This window comes from Halichoerus grypus, chromosome 9 (assembly GCF_964656455.1).
Source record: "Halichoerus grypus chromosome 9, mHalGry1.hap1.1, whole genome shotgun sequence".
NCBI lineage: Eukaryota > Metazoa > Chordata > Mammalia > Carnivora > Phocidae > Halichoerus > Halichoerus grypus.
In genome coordinates, this window is record NC_135720.1 from 113,664,856 (window position 1) to 113,681,787 (window position 16,932).

General features: G+C 39.4%; 1 protein-coding gene across 9 annotated transcripts in view; it reads left to right on the forward strand.

Moving 5' to 3' along the window:
* The window catches only part of ILRUN (inflammation and lipid regulator with UBA-like and NBR1-like domains), a 91,582-nt gene that overhangs the window by 17,530 nt on the left and 57,120 nt on the right, over positions 1-16,932 (forward strand). For 8 of the 9 annotated variants that reach the window (XM_036072160.2, XM_078055469.1, XM_036072161.2 and 5 more), the window contains one exon: positions 15,921-16,075. In XM_036072160.2, coding sequence (XP_035928053.1) covers positions 15,921-16,075 — 155 coding nt within the window. Of the gene's footprint in view, positions 1-14,728; positions 14,814-15,920; positions 16,076-16,932 lie in introns of all 9 variants that reach the window. The other variant, XM_036072163.2, reaches the window with a different exon arrangement.

A 16,932-nucleotide genomic window follows, 5' to 3' on the forward strand; every position in this document is an offset into this window, starting at 1 on the left:
GGATTTATAATTTTTTTTTTTTCTTGAACCATTTGAGATAAAATGCAGACAGCATGACATTTTACCCCTTGGCCCTTCAGCAAGTATCTCCTAAGAATAATGGCATCATCCTACATTACTGCAATATTATTGTCACTCTCTAGGAATTTAGCACGGAAACAATAGTATTATCCAATATATATTCCATATCTAGATTTTCCTATTTGTTCCCCAAATGCTCTTTATAATGTGGGGTTTTTTTGTTGTGTGTGTGTGTGTGTGTGTGTTTTTTTTTTTAATCCAGGATCTTCTCAGACATCTCATTATATTTGGTTGTCATGTCTCTTTACTTGCTTTCTATCTAGAACAAGTTTCCCTCACTGTTGTCATTTGGATGTTTTATGACATTGACATTTTTTAAGAGTCCAGCCCATTTGTCCTCTAGAGTGTCCTGTCTTGTTGATTAGTCTGATTGCTTCCTCACAATTAGATTCAGGTCAAACATTTTTGTTGTTGTTAGAAATAATACGTGGATGATTGTGTGTCTTCTGTTGTATCACATCCAGAGGCATATGCTGTTAGTTTGTCCTATTATTATGCTATATTTGAGTATTTGTTTATGATAGTGTCTACCTCTTTTTTTTCCTTTGTAATTAATACATAATCTGTGAGAGACTGAGAATATCCTTTCCCTCAGCGATCTTTCTGCCAACTGTATTAGTATCCATTGATGATCCTTGCCCTGAGTTGTTTATTGCCTCAGTGGGTTGCAAAAAGGTAATTTTCTAATTCTTTTGTTCCTTCATTTATTAGTTGGGAAGTCTTTTGTAAAGATGTTGCTGTGATTTTTAAGTGGAACTTAACAAATTGGAGTCATGAAGGACTTTATGCTGAATGAAGAAAATTTTTGGTTATTTTTTAGTATATCTTAATAGTGTGGAATGAAGTGTACTTGCTTTGCCCTCAATCACAGAAGATCCAAAGAAAAGGTGCTGGAGAGAGAGATCTCCTTGACTTTTGTAAAGCCAGAAATATATGAAATTCCTTCATTGTGTTTCCATTATTTTGGTGTGTTTGCTTGCTTTTCTGTCTTTGAGAGACCACGCTTTATTAGAAAGAATCAGAAAAATTTTTCCCTGGGTTTTTATTAGTTTTTCTTTGTAAACCAAATTGGGTAGATTTTTTTTCCTGGTTATTTTATTTTTTTATGGTTTTGGGATTTTTTTTTTTTTTTTTTTTTTTGGTAGTAATCTAACTGGTGGCAAGTATGCAGTGTCATGTAAGTAGCTATTTTTTTTTTTTTGTAAGATTTAATTTATTTATCCAAGAGACAGAGAGAGAGAGAGAGAGAGACAGAGATCACAAGCAGGGGGTAGGGGTAGAGGGAGAAGCAGACTCCCCACTGAGCAGGGAGCCCCATGTGGGACTCTATCTCAGGGTCCTGGGATCCTGACCTGAGCCAGAGGCAGACGCTTAACCGACTGAGCCACCCAGGTGCCCGAAGTAGCTATTTCAAAAGATCCTTTTCTTTCGTAATGTACCAGAAGTGCCATAGTTGGATGAGCTGTCTAGGCCTGACTACTTGTCATCTGTAGCTAGTTGCCCAGAACATGAAAACATTAACAGAGTATGTGAGATTGTTTTCAAGTGTCATAGGACTTTTAAAGGAAATTGTCTTTAAATGTTGTCTTCCTTGTTTGTTCTCAGTGATTAGTTACTGAAAAATGGCAACAATCTCGGACATATTTATACTGTCATTTATTATTGTGTAAAAGAAAAAGGGGCTTGGTCTTCTCAGGTTTGTGAGCTATCATAAAATCTGCCTTTATCACATTTCTCTGAGTTCCATCTAATTTAATTTAGTCTCCTAGCTGTAAGTATGTATTAAGTAAGCTTTTTAAAGGTATCTATCTCATATGTACCAGAGAGTAGCCAAATATAGCCATAGAGTATTTGGAGATGGGTTGGCTGAAGAATGAGTAGAGTTGGCATTGATGCCATGTAGCATTATTTGGTGGTGATAACATTGCACTGGCTTTGTTTATCATATTACATAGAACTTAGTCAAGGTTTGTTTACCTTTTTGTTCTTACAGGAGAAAATAAGATTGATAACATAAGGGCTTTAGATTCTCTCTTAGATGTGTACCCTAGTATGTATTTTTGGAGATGAGGTATACTGAGGTCGAGTTTTGTATTATCTCCAAAGATGGTATGGTCAGCATTGTTCTTTAGGGAAGATGAAACTGAAGAGGCTTTGAAGCTGGCCCCGGTAGTGTGCCTTCAAGAAATTTCAAAGGCAAGAGCATTTTAATCAATGGTGTATATAAAAGGTGTGTGGTATTTCTTTTCAAAGTCCATGCATTTTCCTCTGTATGTGGAAAAACAGCTAGATTTGAGAATGGAGAATGGAGTATTTATTTACAATTTAGCCTTTAGGCACTTTGTCCTTTTTGTAGAATAAAAAACCCCCAAAGTTTCTAGTATTAGTTCTCTGACTAGGCTGCAGGATAAGACACATTTGACCACTGCTGGCTTATTGTAAGTTTCCTGTTAGGTAAACATACTTTTGAAAACCATACTTAATTATAGATTTACCTGATCATTTCGTAACTGCTACTTAAAATTATGTCCCAAAGAAAGTTTCATGAATAACAATAAACCACAGATGTTTTGTTTATGAAGATAGCTTTGTCTGAATCACGTTTTCTGTTTGGTATTCTGGGACTTTTTGGGTATCATACATTTTCATGTCTCCTCTGGGCCGTTCTAGTTAGTATCTTCAAAAGTTTCAGTTAGCACTGAACCTAGTTATTGTTTACCTTTTCAGGTAAGTCAGGTATGACTTAAATTGGGGACCAGAAAAATGGGAGTTATTTCTAAATGTGCATCTCTAACGGGTAATTGAGTTCTTGAAAGCAGAGTTATGATGAAGGAAATGACTCAGTACCTTTTTAATTATGATCTTTCTTTAGTCTGCTTTCATATTCATAGTTTTTTCCTTTTATGATGAATATTTTCAAATAGTAAGGGAGAAAGAATAATACAACGACTAGCCAGCCATCCATAGTTTTTTGCTTTCGTAATAAATTACCACAAACTTAGTGGTTTTAAAAAATATCAACTTATTATTTTACAGTTATGAAGTTCAGAAGTCCAAAATGGGTCTTACTGGGCTAAAAACAGGGCTGTGTTCTTGCTGGAGAATCCATTTTGTTGCCTTTTCCCACTTCCAGCGGCCACGTGCGTTCCTCGGCTTATGGCCTCGTTTTTTCCATCTTCAAAGCCAGCATGCTGTATGAGTCCTTATGTGGCGATCTCCCTGGTTCTCTCTTCCAGTTCCCTCAGACCACTCTTAGAGAAGTGATTACATTGAGTTCCCCTGGATAATCCAGGATAATTTCCCCATTTTCAGGTCAGCTGATTGATTAGCAGTCTTAATTTATGTACCCTAACATTTACATGTTATGGAGAGTAGGGCATTATGGGGCTGATGAAAGTGTTCTAAAACATGGTGATGTTTTTACAATTCAGTAACTTTACTAAAAAATCATTACATTGTACAGTTGAAATGCGTGAATTTTATGCTATGTAAATTATATTTCAGTAAAGTTTTTTTTTTTTTTAACTTTAGATGCTCTCTCTCTTTTTTAAGATTTTATTTATTTATTTGACAGAGAGAGAGAAGAGCGCGCACAAGCAGGGGGAGCGGCAGGCAGAGGGAGAGGGAGAAGCAGGCTTCCTGTGGAGCAGGGAGCCCAATGCCGGGCTCAGTCCCAGGACCCTGGGATCATGACCTGAGCCGAAGGCAGACGCTTAACTGACTGAGCCACCTAGGCCCTCCTAGATGCTCTCTTTGCTTTTAGAAGTCCAAATTTCTTAATGAAAAATATTGGTCCCATCCAAATTAATTTTTTTTTAATTGTGGTAAAGTACACATACAACATACCATAGTGATCATTTTTAAGTATACAGTTCAGTAGTGTTAAGCATGTTGTATAGCCAGCCTTCAGAACTTTTTCATCTTGCAGAATTGAAACTCTACTTGTTAAACAATAACGAGTTTTTGTTATTTCCCCCTTCCCTCAGCCCCTGCAGTTAGTCATCCTTCTACTTTCTGTTTCTATGAATCTGACTACTCTAGATACCTCATATAAGTGGAATGATACAGTACTTGTGTGTTGTTTTTTTGTGTGTGTGTGATGGCTTATTTCACTTAGCATGATGTCTTCAAAGTTCATCCAAGTTTTAGCATGTAACAGATTTTCCTTTTTAAGACTAATATTCCATTGTATGCATATACCATTTTTATTCACCCCTTCACCTGTTGATGGACACTTGGGTTGCTTCTGCCTTTTGGCTATTATGAATAATGCTCTGAACATTGATGTGCACATATCTCTTTGAGACTCTGCTTTCAGTTCTTTTGGATATATACCCAAATGTGAGATTACTGGATCTGAGTTAAGTTTTAATTTATCTTTCCAGTTCCTCTTCTGCCTTTTGTAACCGACTTTGTATCACACATACAGACTCTATCCCTGGACACAGTATGTAATTTTGAATTAATCGGAGCCTATTATGTTGCACGTAACAAACTCACTTCAAACTAGATAATGCTAAAGATGTGTGTGTTGGAGTAGGAGGAGGCATTTTAAGGATGTTGGTATGTTACACAGAACCCAAAGACCCGAATATGTTTGGGCTTTAGGAAAAACTGGACTTTAAAATAGCTCAGGTTTCTTTCTTTTTTTTAAATTAGGCTCCATGTCCAACGTGGGGCTTGAACGCACATCCCTGAGATCAAGGATCGCATGCTGTAATGACTGAGCCAGCCAGGTACCCCGTTAGGTTTCTTTTTATGTATGTTCTGTGTAGGTGTTTGCAGTGGCCTATCTCTGGTGAAGAAAATGACTGTCAAAAGCTCCCAGATGTGGAGTTTATAGCCCAGATACTGTGGGGAAAACTCTCAGTTCCAAATTCCGGGGTGCCCCCACCCTCATGTTAACTGTGGAATGACATCACTCTGTCCTAAGGAGTCATATGTGGAAGTGAGGGCATTGCCTAGACAAGTAACAACTAGATGCTCTCATCTCCCTCCCCAGTGGGAGATGACCCCAAGCAGTCAGGTCCGGCTATCATACTGTGACTTACTGTCAGAGGTGCCCCACCCCACCAGCTGAAGATCTCAGGATGATAGCTGTGCTTTCCCAAGTTTGGTCTTGATTGGTCCAGATAAATATTTGCATGATCCTACAGCCTGTGGGCTAACTGATAGATTTTTTTGTTGTTGTTACTCCTCTGCCCTCCTTCTTATAGTCCCAGTATATGAGCTTGAGAAGAAAACCAGATAAAAAGGAGAAAGGAAAAATACTGTATTTTGGTTACTAGTTTATTCCATTTATTAAGCACCTTCTATATGCCAGGCACTATTCTCAGCCTGGGGGATATAAGCAGAAGAACACAGAGCATATACTGTCTACTATAGGCAGGAGCAGTATGATATAATGAGCAAAGCTCATGGTCCCCCGTTAACTCATTTCACTGGCAGAGGATTGAAGGCTTTAGCCTGGCTTGCCCCAAAAAGATTCCCTATGTCTGATACTTTTCAGGACCATCCTTAAGAGCAGCACAGGGGCTATAGGGGCAGGGTGGGAGATAGTTCCTTTTTTTTTTTAAAGATTTTATTTATTTATTTGAGACAGAGACAATGAGAGAGAGAGAGAGCACGTGAGAGGGGGGAGGGTCAGAGGGAGAAGCAGGCTCCCCGCCGAGCAGGGAGCCCGATGCGGGACTCGATCCAGGGACTCCAGGATCATGACCTGAGCCGAAGGCAGTCGCTTAACCAACTGAGCCACCCAGGTGCCCGAGATAGTTCCTTTTATGAGGGCCATGCTGCTGTAGCTTTCCGCTCCCAGGAAGATGCTACTTTTTGGACCTAGGGTTTGACTAGGAGTATAATTACAGCCTCCTGCTGATAGAACTCCTTTAAAACTGCAGTTCACTTCTCATCATCCATTTCATACAGGTTCATTCCTGTTGATAACCAACTCCAGTAATATTTAGGCTTTTTAGTCTCTGTGATTGCTGAAGAGAATAGCTGGGACCAGGTTTAATTCTCCTTGGTTTTGCTTATCTTCCTACCTCAAGGGCATGAGTGGAAAATTCTGGATTTAGAGCTTTCTCAAATCTTCTATGGAATGTCACCCCTGGATATTGCCCCCCTCCCCAGCTGCATTTCTGTCAGACAATACTTTATAATGAGGGGAGGGGATGGCAGTTTGGGGGAACCCTGTGAGAAGTGTTTTGAAAGGGGCTGTCTACATTGTAGTCAGTCATTCAGGGTCTCACAGTTTCCTAGTGGCACAAAGAATTCAGTTGCTGAAATTCAGCAAAGTAATTATCTGACCATTAGAGGTTTTGGATCTTTGGCTGTATAGGCAGAAAGGGCTTTGCTTAGTCATTATATTCTTATGTGTCACATCTCCTCTCTAGGAGGCTGGACTGGGCTGGATTGTGTTTTGCAGATTGGATTGTTTTGCAAAACCTTACTGAAGTTAGCAGTCTTCTGTGAGCAATTTCTTTTTCTTGTCCAAAGCTCATAAGGCTCCACGTAGCTTTGGAGTGCATATGGAGTGTAACCAACTGGTTTGCTACACACAAGGACTGCTGGGCTTCCCAGCCTGAGATGGGGGGAGGCCTCATTTCACTTGAACTTTGTTACACATTTTGGGTTTGTCACTTCTGCAATACTTCTCAGTCTTTTATCAGGACTTTATTGGAGGTGAACAGAACCCTGTCAAACTAGCCCAAATAAAAATGAGAATTAGTAAGGAGATCCTGGGAGGATATCTTAGAACCTAAGTTAGAAATTCATTTGGGTTTCAGAAACAATCAGAACCAGGGATTTGAACGTTGTCAGGCCTCTCTCTTTCTGGCTGTTTGTGAGTTTGTGGTCTTTTTTCTCTGAAGAGTGCTTTTCTGTGCCTTTTCCAGTGGGCAGAATATGGCACTAAAAGCTCCAGGTACTCAGGGAGAGATTGGTCTCTCTTTCAGCTCCAGGCCCAAAATTCTCAGGGAAGGGTTGAGATTGATTCAGCTTTGGGTCAGGTATTCATTCCTGGACTAACCCTTTGTGGTTTGGAGCAGAGTCATTTACTAACACGTTATGTTCTTGTCTTATTTTATATCTGCTTTCCTGGGGACAAGGAAGGCGGTTCCCAGAGAAAAGAGGCATACAGCTCTTCTTCCTCTGTGTGCCTTTGCACATTCTCTCCCTCTAACTGCTCCTTCACTCCTCCTCTAGGTGGTTAACAAGGCCATCAGTTTGATATTACCTGATCGATGAAGCTTTCCCTCGAAGTCTAAGTTTGAATTAGGTCTTTCCTCCTCTGTACTTTCACAGTCCTTGGTTATGTTTCTCCTCTGACACTTACCACATTGAGTTGTGATTAATTGTTCCCAAATATTTCTTGATAGACTTTGCATTTCTTTGTAGCAGAGACTTTGTCTTATTTATCTTTATGTTCCCAGTACCTACAGTCATGAATGAGTTAAAACTTAAATAAAATAAATGAGTAAATACTGCATACTTACTGATAGAGAGGGCAAAACTTTGTGCTTATAATGTAGTTTGATCGTTAGATAAATGTTGTTGCTTCCTTTAGTCCTAGAAACTGGTGGGAATAGGAAATATCATTTAGGGTGATCTTGAGCCTAAGAATTACCATACTTGAGTTAAGGTGAGGTGCTCTGCATGTCTCAGCTTGTTCTCCCACTTGATTTCCCAAATCTCAGCTTCACCATTGATTGCAGTTGCCATGTAAGTGTCACCAAGAGCTAGGGTCTTAAATAGGGCAGGATCCCATGCATACCCAAGAGTTTGTCCAGCTTTGTTTTCTCTTAAAAATGTTTGCTCTTCTTCAGCATGTGGTGCTGGGACAACTGGATAACCACAGGCAAAAGAATGAAGTTAGACAACTACCTAACTCCTTATAAAAAAAAAACCTAACTAAAATGGATCATTGGTCTATATAAAAGCTAAAACAGTCAAGCTAATAGAAGAAACAAAGGGATAAATCCGCATGACCTTGGATTTGGTGATCGTTTCTAATATTTGACATCAAAAGCATGAGTAGTGAAAGAAAAACTAGATAAATTGGATTTCATAAAAATTAAAGCTTTTGTGTATCAAAGGACATTATTATTATTTTTAGACATTTTATTTGAGAGAGTGCACACAAGTCGGGGCCGGGGGGAGGGAGGGAAGAGCAGAGGGAGAGGGACAAGCTGACTCCGTGCTGAGTGTGGAGGTGTGGAGCCAGACTCGGGGCTTGATCTTACGACCCTGAGATCATGATCTGAGCCTAAATCAAGAGTCGGACACTTAACCGACTGAGCCACCCAGGTGCTCCTCAAAGGACGTTATTAAGAAAAAGAAAGACCAGCCTATTTGTAAATCATTTATATTATAAGGGTCAACTGTCCAGAATATATAAAGAACTCTTACAGGTCAACAACAGGAAGATAAACAGCTTAGTCAAAAAATGAACAAAGGATTTGAGTAGACATTTCTCTGAGGAGGATATACAAATGGCCAACAAGTACATGAAAAAATGTTTAAGGTCATTGGTCATTAAGGCAATACAAATCAAAACCATCAGATATCACTTCACGCCTAGTAGGATAGTTATCATTGGAAAAAAAAGTGTTGGTAAGGATGTGGAGAAATAGGAACACTTGTACATTTTTGGTGGAAATGTAAAATGGTTCTGCTACTATAGAAAACAGGTGATTCTTCAAAAAGTTAAGCACAGAATTACCATATGACCTAGCAGGTTTACTCAAAGGTATATATCTAAAGAAATGAAGCCATATACTTAGACAGTTGTATACAAATGTTTGTGGCAGCATTGCTCATAATAATCAAAAAGTAGAAACAACCCAAATGCCTGTCAACAGATAATGGCTAAACAAAATGTGGTGTGTACATAGCATGGGATATTATTCAGCCGTAAAAAGGAATGAAATACTGATTAACATGCTACAATTTGGGATGAATCTGGAAAATACTATGCTAAGTGAAAGAAGCCAGACACAGAAGGTCATGTATTGTATGATTCCCTTTATATAAGTTACCCATAATAGGCAGATTCAAAGAGACAGAAGATTAGTAGTTGCCAGGGAATTGGGGGGGTGAAGAATAGGGAGAAGGAGGAATTAGTAATGATTACTTAATGGGTATGGGGTATTCTTAATGGGTATGAGGTGATGAAAAAGTTTTGGAGCTTGAGAGAGGTGGTGGTTGCACAACATTGTGAAAATACTAAATGCCACTGAATTAGATACTTTAAAGTAGTTAATTGTATGTTATGTGAATCTCACCTCAGTTTTTTTTTAAAAAAAGGAAAAATAATTTGATCATGACTTATTAGCCAAAGGCACTTGGAAACTAAACTTCTGCAATGCCAGTGTTGAATTTGCTCTGTACTTAGAATCTGCTTTTTCTTTTTCTTTTTTTTTTTTTTTTAAAGAAACGAACAATAAGCCAATTTTATTATCTCAAATGACAAGAATGCCCAGTGTAAGATGGCTCTGGGGTTGCCAGATTTAGTTTAGTGGTTTATATCATCAAGGACACAACAGTTTTTCCCTCTTTCTGATTGATCATCCTTAGCATATCAGGCATATCCTCATTAGGTCCCCTGAGGTTCCTGGTAGGTCTCTCTGTTCCCAAGATGGTTGCAGTAATTCTCACTGAATTTTCTTGACTTCCAGGGGCAGGAAAAAAGGATACCCTCTCTCTCTCTCCCTCTTTTTTTTCCATTTGCCTTTTTATTATAAACTTTTCAAACCTACAGAAAATTATGAAGAATTGTAGTGTTTACCCTTATACTTACCACCTAGATTCAACAGTGGTAAACATTTTTTTTTTTTTTTTAAGATTTTATTTATTTATTTGACAGAGAGACAGCGAGAGAGGGAACACAAGCGGGGGGGTGGGAGAGGGAGAAGCAGGCTTCCTGCAAAGCAGGGAGCCTGATGCGGGGCTCGATCCCAGGACCCTGGGACCATGACCTGAGCCGAAGGCAGACGCTTAACGACTGAGCCACCCAGGCGCCCCAGTGGTAAACATTTTTGTCATAATTTGTTTTCTCTGTATAAATATTTTTTTAATCATTTGAAAATTGTAGGCATCACAACCCTTCATCCTTAAATATTTCAGCATGCTTCTCCTAAAAATAGGCATTCTCTTAAATAACCATATACTAAGATAGGAAGATAATTTACAAAAACTTATTATTAGTAAAAGATATCTAGCCTATGTTTAAATTTCCTCAGTTCTCCCCAGATGTATCTTTTATAATCCTCTTTCATGTTTTTAAGGAATTGGGATCCAATCAAGGACTTCAAGGACCATGTATTGTGCTTGGTGGTTACGTCTCTTTAAATCTAGAACAGTGCCACCACCTTGCCTTTTCATGGCAGAATGCTTGTTCTTTACTTTCTATTTGGAAAAGGTGTAACTGCTGATGGTAGTTAGAATGATCGGTTCTAAAAAGTAATAAAATTAATGGATCAGTAAATAGACAGGAAAAGAAGAGACAAGAAATGATCTTGGACTTGCTAGGGCTCTAAGAAGTGGGTAAATGCTAGTGTAAACTTACTCTTAATGAAATTTTCCATGCATTCTTTTTTCTCACAGTCCTCTCATATTAAATAGTATCCTCCATGAGTTAATTTTTAGGTTTGAAAATACTGAGCCTTCTTCAGCCCAATTCCTATTGCCTACCTGCTGTCATGTTTCTGGTTTTATGAAATTCGCAGTTTCTTCACGGTAGTCGCAAGTACTTATTTTTTGACCACTCTTGTCAAAAATTTGACATTTGACATTTGATTCCTGTCAATTTGACATTTGATTCCTGTCAAGTTGATGTTGGAAAGCCCTAATAAGAACCTTTTCTGTTTTGCTGATCCTTTTTCTAGTCTGGTTTTTGAGTCACTCAGAGATGATTTCAGTCACATTAGAGATTCCCGGTGGGCTTGTGGCCTTAGCAGCAGTATCATCGTCACTCCAGAGGTGAGAGAAGCTTCTTGTGGTTCGGAATAAGTATTGCTCACAGCCCAAAGATTCTGTTGTTTGTGCTTAACTGAATCAGTTCATTATTCTGACTTCCCATTTTAATTTGTGTCCAAAATTTGGGTAGTTTTCTTTTTCTCATAAATAATTTGGATCTTTTTGAGTTTCTTGTTCAGAGAATGGAAAGAGAAGGTATCTAATCTTCCTGAGAATCTGAGCTAATTCTTGGTCTTCTGACAATCCCTCTTTAATTCTGATTTCCTGATTTTCTTAACTCTGTTCTACCCCCATATTTTTGGGTGATGTTCCTGACTGTATATTCAGCAGATAGAAGGTTTTTCTTTATAAGATCAGTAATCTGACCTGTATATGTATACATAGTGCAGAAATAAATGTTCTGTGTTTGTGAATTTTTGCAAGATTAGATACTTGGCCATTTTCAGTAGTTCAACTGAAGGGGGGAGGATTACAACTAATTTGTTTAAAGAATTTGTGATGGTGGGGGCACCTGGGTGGCTCAGTTGGTTAAGTATCCAACTCTTGATTTTGAGTCAGGTTATGATTTCAGGGTTGTGAGATCGAGCCCCGAGCCAGGCCCTGTGCTCAGGGAGCAGTCTGCTTGAGATTCTCTCCTTCTCCCTCTGCCCCCCTCCCCCTCAGATGCATGCGTCCTCACACGCTCTCTTGCTCTCACTCTCTCTCAAATAAATAAAATCTTTTTTTTTTTTTTAAAGATTTTATTTATTTTTTTGACAGAGAGAGACATAGTGAGAGCAGGAACACAAGCAGGGGGAGTGGGAGAGGGAGAAGCAGGCTTCCCGCAGAGCAGGGAGCCCGATGTGGGACTCGATCCCAGGACCCTGGGATCATGACCTGAGCCGAAGGCAGACGCTTAACGACTGAGCCACCCAGGCGCCCTCAAATAAATAAAATCTTAAAAAAAGAATTCATGCTGGTAATTATTATGGTCTTAAGAAAATCAGGTGTTCAGAATGTTATTAGATAATTGGAAAGTTCTGGGTAAGCTGAAAGTTTTATGCCTTTGAATAAATCCTCCTAATTGATGGTCTAGCATGCGGCAAGTTATTTACCTGTCAGTGCATTTGTGGCCTCCTCTATAAAATTAATGTTTGACAGTATTGCTTCTGAGTTACAAAATTGCATTTCATTAGGGAACACATATCAACATCACCAAATTCTTCTACTCTCAATCAGGTTCACCTGATTATCAGTGCATTTGAAACTGTTGTGCACCAAGCCCATTTTTTCACTCAAGTAGGAAAAGCTGCCTTGGACTGATAACCTCAGTGTGAGAGACAGTTGGAGTTACCCTTTTTGAATGTCCTTAGCTTGCTGAAGTCTGCTGGACTATAAGCTGTGTAAAGGTAGGGGCCTTGCCCGTCTTGCCATCTGTTCTATCCCTAGTCTCAGGTTGAGTGCCTAGCACATGGATAAGTGCTCATTATTAGTTAAATATTGGTTGAATGCCAACCCTAAGGCATTCACACACATTGTCTGATACAATCTTCACAGCCAACCTTATCATTGCCAACTTTGTAATATAAAATATAAGCCAGCCTTCTGATAACAAAAAACTCAGTTTTGTAGATGAGTAAGCTGACGTAGATGCATAGCCACTTGTTCAAAGCCCCTCAGCCAGGCATAGGCGCTGCCTCCAAACAAAGCCATTCTAAATTTTACCATTTTAACCACTTTGCAGTGTACAGTTCTGTGGCTTTAAGCATATTCATAGCCATCACCATCGTCTTGGCCCCTGCTTTTTTCCTCAGTTACACTGCCTGCCTTTGTTCTTCAGGGTGCTTTTGGTTTAATCTGAAATCAGATTAAAAACTTTTTTTGAGCAAAAACATTGGAGGAACCTGGAAGTTTAAACTTTCAGACTGGGCTGAATACAGAGTCCATGTTCTTCCTTTTCCCATTTCCTCAGCCAGTTCCTTGTCATGTAGAATTTCTTGTTGGCTAATAATAGCTGAGTATGTTGATTTGAACGGGAATACATGCTCTCATATCTCCTTGTTCTCACACTGAATTGGAGCTGTTTGGTCTATTTCTGCCGTTGCTGGCCCAGTAAGGCAGTGATCTAAGTGGTCCCAAGCGCCAAGAAGCTGTGTACCCACATTTTAAGCTGTGTACCTCCCGAATGGGTTAGAGCACCACTGGGCTAAGTCCACTCTTGGCCTTGTACTTGGGAAATTAATTTGCTTTGTCATCCTCCACTCCTGCTTCCTGCCAGGAGTCCAGTTCACTACTTTCGGTTTCACTTTGGGCTTTAAAAGTGTTTCTTAATCTTTCTGTGGCTGGATTACCTATATAATACAGGTACAAATAAATAGTTTTGTTGGCTTGGCTTTGGGATGAGTTGGACTGTGTGAAACAAGATTTGAGGCGGCCAGATCTGTCTAAGTAGGATAGCTGAACGTGTTCATGTTTCTACTGCAGTGGTCTTGAGTCCTTTCTGATATCAGGCAGAGCCAAGTGGTGAAATATGACACATGCTGGGGATGAGAATTGGCAATTGTCCTGAGTGCACAAATAGTTTCTTCCCTCCCAAGCATATTTTACAGCCAAGTGAACAGAAAACAATTTAGCAGGCTACTTGCTGGAGTTCCTGCAGCAGAAAAATTATCTTTATAAAAGGGTGGACACATAGCTTTTACAAAAAGTTTTCAGAAGAAGAAAATACAAACTAGCCTTACTTTTCTTTTCCTCATTTTGTCCCTAATTCCTAAGTGTAAGGCTGATTCCAGATACACTCCTAGGGCCTGTTTGTGGGTGGTTAGAGGCTGGGCGTCCCCAAGTTTGACCAGCCACATATTATTCATTTTGGATCACAGTCAGCTGGAGAAGGAAGTTGCTGGGAAGACTGAAGTCCAAGCCTTCCTATTGAATGGTCAAGCAAACAGGCAGTTTGGCCCCTGGCCCAGCTCTGCTCCACGTCAGTTTTATCCAGCACACATACACCAGGCAGGCAGTTGGTGGTGGTGTAATTCCAGCCACTACTGACTAATAGGACAGGCCACTGTTGCGTGAGGCTTGACCTGAGGCAGCTGCTCTGAATATAGCCCTCCTTTGTGGCAGCTGCAACACCTGGGCTGCAGGCAGGCCCCCAGCCGGAAAGTATTTGCTGTTAATAGTATGTCTGTGGCACAGTTGTATACCGTCACAGCTTGTTTCCTGCTATGTTTATGCATAATTAAAAACAACCCACTGGATCCATTGGCTTATGGTTGGGTTATGTTTAGAAAAATGCAGCTTGTGTTGTTGTCCACTGTGGGGACTAGAGCTGATGTCACTAGTTTAAGTAAGACCTTAAGAGGAGCAGTTACTGTAATTCCTAGCAATTTCTTTGATCTCTCTAATGAACACAGCTTGCTTAAACCCCTTAGTGGCCTTTGGTTTCTGGCATGGATGAACGCGCTGTCAATCATGTGTTTCAGTTCAATTAGGGACTCTTGTTTGTGTGCTTGGTAGTTCCTTCTGACATAAGGGGGTTTATGAGTAATTAAAAAGAACACCATCATTTACAAAATGGTGCTTCCAAAACAGAAACTACAAATGGCTCCTAAACATGTAAAAGATACTTAACCTTTTGTGTAACAAGAGAAAACCATTTTAAGGCCTCACTGAGATCTTATTTTTAACCTATCAGATTGACACAAATCCAAAACTTTGGAGGAACACTGTTGATGAGCAAATGGGGAAATAGACACTCTCATACATTCTTGGTGGGAGCAGTAAGTGTACAACTTTATTTTTATTTTTACTTTTTTTTAAAAGATTTTATTTATTTATTTGACAGAGAAAGAAATAGCAAGAGCAGGAGCACAAGCAGGGGGAGTGGGGGAGGGAGAAGCAGGCTTGCCAAGCAGGGAGCCCGATGCGGGGCTCGATCCCAGGACCCTGGGACCAAGACCTGGGTGGAGGGCAGACGCTCAACAACTGAGCCACCCAGTGTACAACTTTATTGAGGGAAGTTTAGAATATATCTATTGAAACCACAAATCTATACCCTTTGGCCCAGCAGTTAAAGGAATTTATCCTACAGATAGACTTGCATGTATATAAAAACAATGTTTGCTTAAGCTTATTTATGGAAGAATTAAAGGTTGGAAACAAGCTCAGAAGTGGACTGGTTACATAAATAATGATGTATCTGTACAATGGATACAGCTATAAAAAACAAGATATTCATTATGTACTGACATAGGAATGTCTTCATGAGAATAAAGCAAAGGGCAGTGTATAATATGCCAATAATTGTGTAAAAGGGGGAGAAATAAGTATATTATTTGCTTGTATGTGCATAAGGAAGTTCTGGAAAGATATTGAAGAAAGTAATATGAGCAGTTACGTGTGTGTGTATGTGTGTGTATAGGAAAGAAGAGATAAGATCGCTGTTTTTCACTGTACAAAACTTTTGAACCATCTGCATGTGTTGCCTTTTCAAAAAATTAAATAATTAGAATGTCTTTTAAAATAGAGTTTTTTTGAATTCCAATCATGGTTGTAGAAGAGCACTCTTTTAATTGACTTCCTTACCCAAACTTGCTATCCCTGTGGGTAAGATGGGGATTTCCTCATATTGTTGCTGATGGTGCTCATGTTTCTTACTTTTTATGTGGGCACTTGGGAGGAAAGTGATGCACAAGTTTGTTGGTCTCGGTGTTTTTCTTGTTGTTCCTCAGGCAGAACCAGTGGCTCTAAAAATTTATATATCACGAACCTAAGGTTCTATACCAAACCCCTAAGAAACAGGCTTTTTCCATTTGTTTTGAGAATCAAGGTAATAGACTCAGGACAGGACTAAAGTAAAATCTTTTGCCTTTTCTTTTTGTTTGTAGGAACCTACAAGCAGCAATTGGCGCCTATTACGACTTTGAGAGCCCAAACATCAGTGTACCCTCTATGTCGTTTGTTGAAGATGTCACCATAGGAGAAGGGGAGTCGATACCTCCTGATACTCAGTTTATAAAGACATGGCGGATCCAGAATTCTGGTAAATGATAATGGGCAATTCTTCATTGCCCAGTTTTCTTTGTTTAGTAGTTAAAAGAAACAAGGAAATGTTTTAGCTTAAGTTATATGCTTTTGTAACTCTGAGCTTTTTCTTATACATGATGTAGTACTATTTTTTTTTTTAAGATTTATTTGAGAGAGAGAAAGCATGAGGTTGGGGGGAGGGGCAGAGGGAGAAGCAGGCTCCCCACTGAGCAGGGAGCCCCACACGGGGCTTGATCCCAGGACCCTGGGATCATGACCTGAGCCGAAGGCAGATGCTTAACTGACTGAGCCACCCAGGCTCCCTGATGTAGTACTTTTTTGTACTGGTGTGATGACCAAACATCAGTGAAATGTCCCCTGCCCTAGATCAGGAAAAATAATTTAGATTTTTTTTTTTTTAATTTAGGTCTTGATGGCCTCTAAACAATTCAGTATTCATTTGATACCAGGAACTAGGCCTGTGTGTGGTGGTGGTGGTATTATCTCCACCTGTACAGTTCTACTCCATCATTTTAATTCTGCTCTAATTAATCTTCCAGTTCTTTCCAGCAGGCTAGAGGAGGTACATCCTTGAATAGAACAAGGTGGTTAGAAAGAGCTGTGAGCATCTGCTCTTTTGAAAGCTCTTTTCTTTGTAGCTACAAGGATGATTCTTTATGAAATTTCATTGAGATATCTCTCTGAAATGTTAATACCACTTTGAAAAATAGGGTAAGAAATGCGGGCATTTGCTCAAAATGGAAAAGATGGAAAGATTGAGAAATTTTTTTGAGGCATTGTTGTAATGTACTGCTGACTTTAAGAAAAATTAAAAATAAGTTAGCGATAGTTCTTTGAAAAAAGGATCTGAGT